Raw genomic sequence first — 12,812 nt, forward strand, 5'->3', positions numbered from 1 at the left:
GTGACATTCAGACTTTCACATCTGGAGAGGCAGGTGGTCAACTTTCTTTTATTTTAAGTTGGGTATGGTGTCCTCAATTGAGGGTTTTTTGGGCAGGTGGTGTTGATGGAATTTAAGCCACAGGACATTGCAATTATTTTATCCTGCTCAATAAATTTTTGGAGCACTGAAAGTCAGAATTCAGTGCTCAGACAACCAGATCCCCCTCTCAGCCTTGCTGATGTGGTGCAAAGGAAAGCAGAGGAATATATTTGGAACTAGCTTGGCTGCAGGAGTTGTCAGAAGGAGACATATAAGGCACCATCCAACCATCTTAGCGACTCCACTCCAGATTTGTGTAGGCCAATAAATAGTGAGATACATCTGTAATGTGTGAACACCTCCAGCTGTGAATTATATTTTTGTTATGCCCTGTACATCCAATTTGAGCACAATCTCTGTCTAGACAGCCACACAGAACTTCCACATATTCTCAAGACAATACCCTATCAAGTACTTCTACAACCATGGCAACCTATGAAAGCTTTTAAAATATTGCTGTAAGTATGCTATGCGGTTCAGCAAAATGGCCCTTTACCTTTCAGCTTTAGTATCATTTGATCACTGAAGGTGATTGATTAGGGGTCTATGATAGCTGGGATCTGTATCAAACTTGGGCAGGGAGGGACAGGAACTGAAACAGCTTTGCGGTTTAATTATGGCCAAAGGCTACATTTTACAGCTAGCTGGCAAGAAGCACATCCTTGCAGTTCTTCAAGGCTGCCTTTTAACAGCCAGCTTCAAGCAGGTGAGTTCTTGGGTGACTGATCTTTGAAGACTAGCCCATTTGGTTGCCTGCCTGCTCTCCTCTGCTCACATTATTTATTTGTAAACAGGCATAACAAAGAACACCATCAATACCTTATGATCACAAGGAAACTATTCTACAATGAGACCAGGGCATCAATAGAAGTGCCAGGCATACGAACTAGAAAATCCCCCAAAATGTCCAAGAATATCTCAGATTCCCTAAAGCAGGCATGTCCAAAGTTCGTTTCGGGGGCCTAATCCAGCCCACCGGTTGGTTTAATCCAGCCCCTGTGGCAGTTTATTTCCTGGGGTAAAATCCTAAAAAAACCTCAACAACTTCAATCCTAAAAAAACACAACTGAACAACTTCAACCCTAAGAAAAGGTCAACAACTTTGGTTGGCCCTTTGGTCAGCCCTCACGGCCCTTCACTTCATCAAATCTGGCCCTCTTTGAAAAAAGTTTGGACACCACTGCAAAGTCTTCTGGGATGAGTCTCAACCCCTGAACCTGACAATAAGTTTTGTGTGACTATTAAAAGCTGAAGTGGTAAAAAACCTGAAGTAGTATTTCAGCTCATGCAGACAAGAAAAAATCCATTAGTTCTTTGACGGCAGCTAAGAGTTTATTAAGTGTGTTCCCAAAAGAACCCAAAACTGTTTTTCAAGCTGTGCTACGCATAAAGATGCCATCCAATGAAAGGACAGAAGGCACTATTAATAAATAAAAACTCCACACAAATGCCAAGGCGCATTCTAGAAGAGGATTAATTAAGAAGGGCCTTTTAATCGTCCAAATTTATATCCTGTTCAAAAGCATGTTAAATATGTACACTGCATCTTAAAATCTTCATTTGGGGTCAACAGAGGAATCATGTAGCTAGTTTTTACACCATGATCTTCTGTTAGTTCTTACCTTTCTAAGGGCATATCTACACCATATGTTTAAAGTACATCCAACACACATTTAAAGCAAATGAATTCTCCCCAGTATAATACTAGGAACTGCAGTTTTGTTAAGGATGTCGGGACTTGTAGCTCTGTGAAGGGGAAAGAAGAGTTCCCAGGATACTTTGCGGAGAGTCGTGTTCTTTAAATGTGCATTGGATATGCTTTTAAATGTATGGTGTGGATCTGCCCTAAGACTACAAATGATCTTGAAGCCTAGAACTCAGTGTGATTTCAGGAGAGCAGTTTTGCTGGCATGCACTGAGCCTGACTGACTCTTTGAACTCCCAGCTTTTAGTGCCTGTCTGTGCATCCCCCCATCTACCGCTCCCTGCCCAGTAAATTCTTCTGTGACTGATGCATGCCTGCTCCATCTTCTTTTGGATTCACTCTGATGACAACCCTTGCGCTCTCGCTCTCTCTTTTTGGACAGATCACAATGAGGATAGGTAGATGACAGTATCCTGCACTATCTTCTGACAGATATATTATTGCGCGTTCTCTCAGTCATACACAAACACACTTTCCAGCCTCCACTACTACTCACATACACCATTTCCCTCCAAATGTAGAAGCATCATTAAACCGAAGTAGCATTGTTCATTTTTGAGTGAGGAATTTGCATTTTATTTCTCATGTTGATTTTTCGCTGGGATTTGTAAACCGTTTAAGAGACTTCTGTTGACATATAAAGCAGTGTTTACTATACTGTACCGCTGTTAATGGCCCACTACACCTCATGTTTTTTATTTTATAAAATTCCCTCCCTTCTGGAAGAAAAAAAGTTTGGATTTGATATCCTGCTTTATCACTACCCGAAGGAATCTTAAAGTGGCTAACAATCTCATTTCCCTTCCTCCCCCACAACAAACACTCTGTGAGGTGAGTGAGGCTGAGAGACTTCAGAGAAGTGTGACTATCCAAAGGTCACCCAGCAGCTGCATGTGGAGGAGAGGGGAAGCGAATCCGGTTCACCAGATTACGAGTCCACCGCTCTTAACCAATACACCACACTTTAATAGCTTATCTTGTAATTTGCCTTTTATTTCACTTTTTTCCATTTCTGTTCTTCCATCCTGGTATCTTAACAAGGACACTCTACTTCCTATGCCAAAGTGTCTAATGTTATGCATGCTTTGCTCATGTGTGTTTAATAAAGCATGCTAGTGTCTAAGTCAGCTCTGTTAAACCAACAGAACCCTGCTTTCTGGTGCAATGGACCAGGACAAAGAGCAATGAGGATTGCCTAGCACTAGAATAATTCTTGAAAAGACTTATTGCTTTTTCCAATTACATCATGTCATTTGTGTTTTTATGTTGAATAGTGCCATGTGATCTTTGGATGAAGGGTGGTATATAAATTTAATAATAACAACAAACACAGAAAAGTACATTTCAGACATGTTAGAGAGATGTAAACTTTGAGCAAGAATGGTAACAAGGGCCAGAGAGAATTAATCAATGGCAGCAAGCCATTCACTCTCCTGGAGTCAAGAAGACTACAGTCATACCTCATGTTGCATCCGCTTCAGGTTACATCTTTTCAAGTTGCGTCCCGCGGCAACCCGGAAGTACCGGAACGGTTACTTCCGGGTTTCACCGTTCGCACATGCGCAGACGCAGCGCTTCTGGATGCAAATGCTTCAAGTTGCGGACGTTCCACTGTACAGCATATAAGTCTCACTTCAGTTCACTCTGGTAGCAAAGCTCTAGCACAAATATGCAGAGATTGCCGTGTCCATCAAGGTTCTTGAAAGTAGTTATCTTAAATTTTGTAAAAAGATAAGGATTTGCTCACTTACCGACTTGTCGTTTGAAAGCAGGAATGCAAGCCAACTAAAAACGGATTACTGGATGCCTGTTCAAACACATGTTTTTCTGTCTGCACCCAATCAATATCCTGAAACAGAGTAATTTGATCATTACAATGGCAGCTATACAACAGGCTGTGGACAACACCAAGAAGTTCAGTCAAACACATTTATATTCTTCTTGCACATATTTATATCACTACTAAAGCATTTGCTTTAAACTGGTGTCCTGACCCATTCAACATTTTCCTGCCTGTATGTGCAAAATATTAAGGTTCCAGAAGCACTAAAAATCAGAAAATTAAGGTTCGGGTGAGTGTGTGAGAAAGAAAAAACACATTCTCTCCCATCCTCACACACCTTACCCTTGAATGAATCATTCTATAAAATTGTTAACTCTGGTTAAAATGAACTTGCGGATGCTCCCTTTCATATAACTTTGACCAAATCCTGATTCAAGTTATCTGTGTTTTTTAAAAATAAACTTCTTGGTTGTGAGTCCTGGAAGACCTGCTCCCTGCGTTGCAGGCCCTTTTCTACCTGGCCTTGATTGACTCCAGCTGCAGAAGCTGAGGCTGTTGAACAGACTCTTGGACTCGGGTATTGGGGGTGGGGTTGCTATTATCATTTTTTTTTGTAGCAGTTATTGATATGAATGTTTTGTATTTTTATTTTTGATATTATTTATGTGGAAACTGTTCAATGCATTGTGTACTTCCTGATGTTTATTTATTACTAATGACTATGTTTGCTTTGTTTGTAATTATATGGTATTTTGCATATTGTAAGTTGCCTCGAGCATGGTTTTGGCTATGGAAAGGTTTTGCATTTTTGCTGACATCTATCTTTCTTGGGAAGCAAGATGACATACAAATAAAATGATGTACATATGTACGTATTTGCACACCTAAAAATCTAGTAGCTGGGGTTATCTCCATTTCTCATCTGTGGGAAAAACTGTGCATTTAAATCACAGGTGGGGAACCTCTGGCCTGTGGGCCGGTCTCAGCCTGCCACGGGGTATAACTTGGCCAGCAGGGCCATTTTCCCCAAACCGAAGTCCACCTGTCAATCAGATGACATCACTGGGAAACATCAGCTGGTGGACAGGGTTCAATAGCCTGAGTCCTGTTTCATGCTGGAGAAGCAGACCCCTGCAGAGAGGAGGATTGAATCTTGTGCTCATGAGTTGGTGAGTGGTGAGTTCAATCCTGCTTCGTACCGCTTTGCCAGCATATTCCCTAGAAGCTCAGGAGTATACAAGGGATTACCAGTAGCCTTTCGTAATTGGCTGAGCCTAGGTCTGCTCACCTTCAGAGCCAACAAAGGGCCAATGACATGTGATGCAATACCCTCTCTGACAACATCAATTGTATATTGTAAACTGCCCTGTGATCCTTCGATGAAAAGCAGTAAATACATTTAAGAAATTGCCACATGCAAATTCTGTGGAAGAAGGGTTTTGGTTTTTTAAGGGTGATATCATAATAGATCTCCCATAGATTTTGCCCCAAAGTCATCTTGCCTACTGTGTCCAAAATGGCAACAATTGTTCATTGGCTAAGGAGGGCTGAAATTTATGATCAAATCAACCATACATTTTCCCCTTATAATTAATTCTCTTCGCTATGCTTCTGTGATTTCATGTAATGTGCTGAATTAAGCTCTTACCTCATCATCGTGGACTAATTCTTTCTTCACTACTTTCATCGCATAAATTTGATCTTTTTTTTTTAACCGCACTAATAGAACTTTGGCATAGCTTCCTCGTCCAATAACTCTGATTAGATCAAAGTCCTGTAGACCAAGCCCCTGAGAGATTTTAATTCCATCCATTCCATCAATAACTGGCTTGAGCTCCTATAAGGAGAGGCAAGCAGGTAAGACACCACATAACCTTTTGAACAAACAAACATTGGCAGCTTAACATACCATAAAAATTGCTAAATACTGCTCCTGCTCAATCATACTTAAATAAATAAAAATATCCTTTCATTTTCAACACTTGTCTTAGGTGAGTGTGAATCATTCTTCTCCAGTATCAGCTTGCTCACAGAGGTCTCATCAGCAGCACTGTTGCTTGTATTTAAAGTGAGTAGCACTTTGTACTGCTATGTGCACAAGACCTGTGCTTCAAAAGAACATTTTAGCGCTTTAGTCAGGAAGCAGGCATTGTCTCCTCCATTCCCCAAAAGGGAAATCCCAGTGAAGGCAGGGGGTGTGCACATTCCTTCTCAGTGACTGCAACTTCCCCGGTGCACAGGACAACACACACAATGGAAAGGAGGGCAATGTTGTGTGATTGCAGAGGTGACCACTTGAAGAACATCACTGACAGATAAGTAACCTACCAGTCTTCTTCGTGACCTTTTTGCAGTCTCCTATGTATGATAGATTAGTGAGCTGACATACCTGGGAAGAAAGTGTTGCACCCTTGGGAGGTTCTAGACAACAGTATTTCAGAAACATAGGTGGTGTGGACTACATGGAAGCTTTGCACAGCTCCTCTACTGACAAACCTACGATGAAGGCTAGAAATGGCCATTCCCCTGGTAGAATGACCTTTCAGCTTCTAGAGGCATTGGTTGGTAAAAGTAGGGTTGAATTATTCGGAGAAAGATTGAAACTCAGCAGTCCTGTTCGGTTTTGATTGTATATTCTTGGAACTTATATGTTGCTCTTCAGGGTAATGCCCTCCCAAGGTAGCTTACAAAATATAATTAGTTTCATACAAATAAGGGATAATTTAGTTTCATATACATGGCAGCAGCTCTTAGATGGAGCTGTATCAATGAACAATCGAAGGATTCCTAGGTGCAGTTGCTTTTTCCTCTGATGGCTATATGATACAAAAAGCATGTGGTGGAGATAGAAGACTAGGCTGCCTGGAAGAACTGCTCAGCAATTAGATCATATAACTCCAGTAATGTACCAGTACCATTGTTTACCTGTTTTTCCCTGTGCTAAACAGCCTAGGACTGGTTTACCTCTAAGACCACTTCTCTGATATGAACATTCCCAAACTCTAAACATAACCCTCAAAGATCCATCACCAAAGGACTCATTCTTAGAAGGGATGGTGCCTTTTCAGTGGTGGTGCCCAAACTCTGGAATGCCCTCCCTGAGAAGATCTATCAGACTTCCTTCTAGCTCAGGCATATTCAAACTCTGCCCTCCAGATGTTTTGAGTCTACAATTCCCACCATTCCTGACCACTGGTCCTGTTAGCTAGGGATGATGGGAGTTGTAGTCCCAAAACATCTGGAAGGCCGAGTTTGCCTATGCCTGTTCTAGCATTTAAGGCTTTTTGAAAAACTCCTGTTCTAGCTAGCCTGTTCTAGCTTTTAAGGCTTTTTTGAAAAACTCCTGTTTAAAACAAGCTGTTTAGTGCTCTGTTTTGGCATAAATGTTGCTGTTAATTTGATTTGATTTCAAACTGCCCTTCACCAAAGTGGTTTAAAATATGTGCAATTAAATAAATAAAACTAAGGAAATATAAAAACCTAGGTAAAAGGCTAAAGGTAAAAGGTGACTGAACCTTTGACCCCAGTCAAATGGGGTGTGGCGCTCATCTCACTTCAGGCTGAGGGAGCCGGCATTTGTCCACAGACAGCTTTCTGGGTCATGTGGCCAGCATTACTAAACCGCTTCTGCCACAACTGAATATCGTGACAGAAGCCAGAGCATACGGAAACACCATTTACCTTTCCACTGCAGCGGTACCTATTTATCTACTTGCACTGGTATGCTTTCGAACTTTTAGGTTGGCAGAAGCTGGGACAGAGCAACAGGAGCTCACCCCATCACGCAGATTCGAACCACCAACCTTCCAATCGGCAAGCCCAAGAGGCTTGGTGATTTAGACCACAGCACCACCCACATCCCATAAAAACCTAAGGAACCATTAAGATACTAAAATAATCAGTCTAACAATTTAAGCACAAAACCGCAGCAAAAATTCTAATCACAAATACAGCATTATACTTTCCCAAAGGCCTGATTAAAAAGATGCATCTTCATGCTGAACCTAAAAATTCAATAAGATGGAGAAAGACTTTATAGTCGTAATGAGATTTTTATGGTGCTTTTGATGTCATTCTTAGCTTTGTTCATTGCTTTGTGCATAACAATACAATAATAATACAACTGCTCTGAAACTGACCAGATCAAATAAACAACTGAGAATATGCCCTAATCTGACCTCAGTCTGAAAGAAAATATTTGTAATCAAAAAAGATTCCCCCCCCCCCAGCAAGAGACTTATGAAAGGTGCCTCTTCCGATTATTTTAGAGTAATTTTTATTGGAAGCAATGTGGGGTTATTTCCCAAACCAAATGCAATGCAGATCTTTAAAATAGTTAAACATTGTAAATAGTACAATGTTTAACATTTTAACAGTCTATTTTGGTTTGACCTTTTGGTACTCTGCTTTTAGCCAGATCAAGGATCTGAACTAGGGAAAGCATTTATATAAGGAGTCTTGATCTAGGATTGACTGCTATTAACAGGAGATTGAACAGAGCTTAAAGATTCCTCTGAATAAGACTAGCGACACAACACATCTCCAGGACGTGCTTTTTAGAATGACTTGTTAGGGCAGTGGGGATGATCAAAATGTAAGAATATTATGGTAGGGGAACCGCATGTCCAGTTATGTGTATATCTAACACAACAATTACTCATTTTTCTTAGACAATTGTTAAGCAAATCAATCAATTATTCTGTTTAACTTGTATTTCAGCTTGGGGTTTTAGAAACGATTGCTTTAGGCAGAGAATATATGGGCAGAAAGTAGGACAGTCTAGTCAACTGCAGAAGCCACTCATGTGTACATTACTAGCACTGGCAGCCTATCTAGTGAAGAAAGAAGACGAAGCATTTCAAATGATGTTCTGTTTATTAAAAAATTGTCTGGCATCTTTGTTCTTTAAAAGTGATTGTTCTGAAAGCACTTTAAGGCTATTTAATGTGTTTCTGGATTTATCAAGCAGCTAGTTAGAGGTTGGGGGAGAATGGTCCTAGATTGTTGAGATAACCTCTATAAAAAGGGGAGGGTAAGTTTTTTTAGATGTTTAAGCATATTTTTTTTGACAATTCTCATCTCATAACACATCAACTTATAGAATTTCTGTAACTCCAAAACATCTGAAGGGTTGTCACATGGAAATGGAGCAAGCTTGTTTTCTGCTGCTCCAGAACCAAGATTCAAATTAGAAGAAGATTCCAACTAAACATTAGGAAGAACTTTCTGATGTTAAGTGCTATTTGACAGTAGAACGGACTACTTCAGGTGGTGAACTATCCTTCACCAGAGGTTTTTAAGTAGAGGTTAAATGGCCATCTGTCAGGGACTCCTTAAGTGTGATTTCTGCATTGCAAGGGGTTGGACTAGATGACCCTTGCATCCCCTTCCTACTCTACAGTCCTATGATTCTATTGTTGTTGGCATCTATCTGTCTCAAGAGACAACAGAGCGTGCCTCCAGGGGTGAAGTCAAAGTCTTTGCAGGGGAAGCCCTATGATTCTATGAACATTAACTATCTGTATAGTGATTCTTGGGAGGGATGAAAGGAGAACCGAACCACGCACTGGCATTCAAGCCCATACAAGGGCACTCAATTTGCATCTCACTCAGTATTTTAACTCCCGAAGACCCAACATTTCCCCAGGAACAGTTCTTTCCCATGGATAGCTATTAGAAAACAGGAACCATAAGTTACAGGAGGTAAATGGGACCAGGCAGATTGCATTGATTTCACCACTGCAGGGGAGGGGGTTGCAGTTAGGTGTCATCTGCAGGTGAATGGGAGATTGTAACCCTAGAAAGGAAGACTGCTAGAGATGGTGCTAATACAGGAGATGCAACAGGTCTATCTAATGCAGTGTTTCCCAACCTTTTTTGGGCAAAGGCACACTTGTTTCATGAAAAAAATCTCGAGGCACACCACCATTACAGCCCCGTGACGTCAGCGCGCAGCGTCACGCCGGGAGGGACATGAATTGCTAGCAAATTACATAATCACCTCCTTGAGGGCTGGCTCATCTTCTCCGAAGGCAGAACCCCATTAATTAACAGCACAGACTCACACCATAGCCAAGACGAGGGGGGAAAACCTGAGTCATGTACAGTCATGCACATGTGGGGGCTAAATGAGGACGAAGACTGGGCAGAGAGCAGGGTTCAAATCACCCCACCTGGCCAGGACAATCCCTGGGTGCTCCCTTGGGCCACTCGCCTGACCCACCTCGCAGGGCTGTTGTTGCGAGGATAACACGGGGAGAACCACGCACGCCCCCGGGAGCTCCTTGGAGGAGAAAGCGGGCGATGAATGCAATGCACGAAATATATGAGAGGCGACCAGGTTTTGCAGGTGAGGGGCCCCCGCCAGCCTCCGCTTCCAACACCCGACGCAACGACGCCGAAGTTTCCCCCCGGGCTCGGCTCGGGGAGCAGCGCTGCTCCCCCCCGGCTCCCCTTCGCCCTCCCGGCTCTCTCTGCCGCCCACTGGGGACCCCCCTCACCTGCCAAGTCCGGAGCGCCGGTGGAAGTTGCATGCATGCATGCAGGGCGCTGCGTTGCCATTGCATTGCACTGCACTCCATGCAATGCCTGCACGCATGCATTGCCTTGCACGCCCGCCAAGGGGTCTGGGGTCTCCCCGCGGTCCGATGCGTCCCCTCCGGCGCAGATGCAGCATTGCAAAAATACCCCCCCCCCGACGCAGCCCTACCTGGGGGGCAGCCTCCGCCTCCGCCGCTCCGCCTCCGCGGGGATCCCCGGGCTCCATCCTGCCGCCCGATCTCCGCGGGGGCGCAGGCAGGCTGCGCGGGGTCTGCGCGGAAGAGCCCCTGCCCGCCCGGCCGCCGCCGCTGCGCTCATTCCATGGCCGGGAGAAGAGCGCTTCAAACAAAACGCCCGGCCCGCCAGGCCACGCTGGGAAACGTAGTTTGTGCACCCCGCGCGGGCGCAGAGCCCAAGGGCGAGGGGACTACGGATCCCGGCAGCCCCCGCGCCGGGGACGGAGGGGGAGAGGCCGGGTGCAGGGATGGAGGGATGGGTGGGCGAGCGAGTGAGTGAGTGGCAGCCGCCAAGCCTTGGCCGAGAGCCAGGAAGGGCCTCCCCGGAGGAGGAGGAGGAGGGAGGCGCAGAGCGGGAGGGAGGGAGGGAGGGAACCCCAGGGGTCATCTAGTGACGGCGCCCCAATCGAAAATTTGACTTTAAAAAAAAATCTTTCGAATTTTTTAATTTTTCCCGCGGCACACCAGGCAACATCTCGCGGCACACTAGTGTGCCGCGGAACAGTGGTTGGGAAACACTGATCTAATGAACCTGCTAGGACCAAAATTAAAGGTTATTTAATTGTTGAAAAAGTATGACAGAAATAAGGAAATGTGCATGCTTAATAGACTGAAGAAAAACCCAACAGTTAAACCTTTTAATAAAACCTACCTCAGAATCATCTTTAATATTGTCATGCTTTCGGGCTGAAGGAATATAAGGTACTGCAAGAGAAAATGACAAAGCAGAATAAAAGCAATCAATACTACTACACAGACTGGCTGCTGATCTGCAGTTCAAGCAGAGGACTTGCAGTTGCTGGGCATTGAACACAGGAACTTATGTATGTTCTACTACTGTGTGTGCTCTACTACCAGATATCCTCCCACCAGATGTCAAAGAGAACAACAACTACCAGACTTTTAGAAGACATCTGAAGGCAGCCCTGTTTAGGGAGGCTTTTAATGTTTGATGTATTACAGTATTTTAATATATTTTTGGAAGCCGCCCAGAGTGCTGGGGAAGCCCAGCCAGATGGGCGGGGTATAAATAATAAATTATTTATTATTATTATTATTATTATTATTATTATTATTATTATTATTATTATATTACTAAACTATGGGCTTCTCATGGTAAAGCCATTCCATAGTCTTGGACCAAACATAGTTGTTCTCACTTTGCAGCAGGGTGCACCTGGGAGATCCAAACTACCAATTAAATTTGTAGGGATTTTTACATTTAATGGCACCATATAAGGGCTAGACTAGCTGATTCCCCACCCCCAAACATGTACATTGAAAAAAGAAACATTACTTACTTCCATCACTCTCTTCTGTGGGAATGTCAACTTCATCATTCTTATCATCTAACTGAGGTTCCTGGGAAGGCATCACAGAATCCTGTAAGAATATATATTACTGAAAACTCACTAATGTTGACTTTCATGCAACTCTAGCATGCTCCCTGAAGACTCCCCCCACCCTTGCAGTATGCTTCTCCAATTAACTAGCATATAGCTAGGCATGGAAACAAACCTTACACTTATTCTCTTTTTAAAATAAAACCTGCAGAATTAAAGATTTCTCAACTTGTCTCATATGAGATTATAGCAACAGCGTACAGCAAGAAAGAGTGTAGATTTTGGGGGAGGTGCTTAAAAAAGCCCAAGAGACATGACTGCACTCTCAAAATATATTAGTGTACCCCAAGATGTTTGGGTATCATTTGCAGGTTCTTGTATATGCTGAAAAAAAACTCAATTTTTTTGTACAAAGAAATTTAAGTCACGACTGCAAAAAGTAGGTTTGGAAACCAGAAAAATGGTGCTGAAATCTCAGGATTTCTAAGGATCCACCTTCACTAAATGGTATCACTTCATGGAGGAAAGACAGCAGTAGTTTAATGTGAGACAAACATGTGTAACTCTGTGTACATGTTGCAGAACATAGGTAGTTTCCTACATGGAGGAAAATTAGGTAGATAACACACATTGTATGGTGCTTTAAATAGGTATTATCTTGCCTCCTATCAAGATCTGCTATGAGTTTTTGCCATGGGTTTTGTAGACTTCAATTAATCATTATATCATTATCTAACAGGTTTGGTCTGTGAAGGCGAATACTGTAGTTCTGGTGATGGGGGCATTTATTCTGAGCCCAACTCCGCTCTGGTTCCAATTTACTTTCTGTTGTGGAAAACGTTACTGGCAACTAAACGTACAAAGACTTGTGCAAGGTAGCCAAATGTTTAAGAGCTGAGACGCACATCTGAATGTGCACCCTACTGAGTGTTCCAGCAGACAGTTGCCCTGGGATTGCACAGATAAAAGGGCAGCTTGCTCTGGCCCCATTCATTAGCTAGTAGGGCTATCAGCCTCAAGGACTACTAGGAGGTTAGGTCTCTTTGCCTCCTATCGTGGCAAGATGGAGACCTACCTGGTCACATTCATATGCCAGAGGAGCAGCTGCAGCAGCAAGCTTATAT

The 12,812-nt window shown here is 43.1% G+C and overlaps 1 protein-coding gene across 6 annotated transcripts in view; it reads right to left on the reverse strand.

The window, feature by feature from the left end:
• PRKCZ (protein kinase C zeta) overlaps window positions 1–12,812 on the reverse strand; it is a 98,908-nt gene that overhangs the window by 12,482 nt on the left and 73,614 nt on the right. For 5 of the 6 annotated variants that reach the window (XM_081201555.1, XM_081201556.1, XM_081201551.1 and 2 more), the window contains 4 exons: window positions 11,647–11,728; window positions 10,998–11,050; window positions 5,218–5,406; window positions 3,538–3,635 (listed from right to left, as the gene is read on the reverse strand). In XM_081201555.1, coding sequence (XP_081057681.1) covers window positions 3,538–3,635; window positions 5,218–5,406; window positions 10,998–11,050; window positions 11,647–11,728 — 422 coding nt within the window. The remainder of the gene's footprint in view (window positions 1–3,537; window positions 3,636–5,217; window positions 5,407–10,997; window positions 11,051–11,646; window positions 11,729–12,812) is intronic. The other variant, XM_081201553.1, reaches the window with a different exon arrangement.

The sequence above is a fragment of the Podarcis bocagei genome (genome assembly GCF_964188305.1).
Source record: "Podarcis bocagei genome assembly, chromosome: 7".
In the NCBI taxonomy this organism is placed as follows: domain Eukaryota; kingdom Metazoa; phylum Chordata; class Lepidosauria; order Squamata; family Lacertidae; genus Podarcis; species Podarcis bocagei.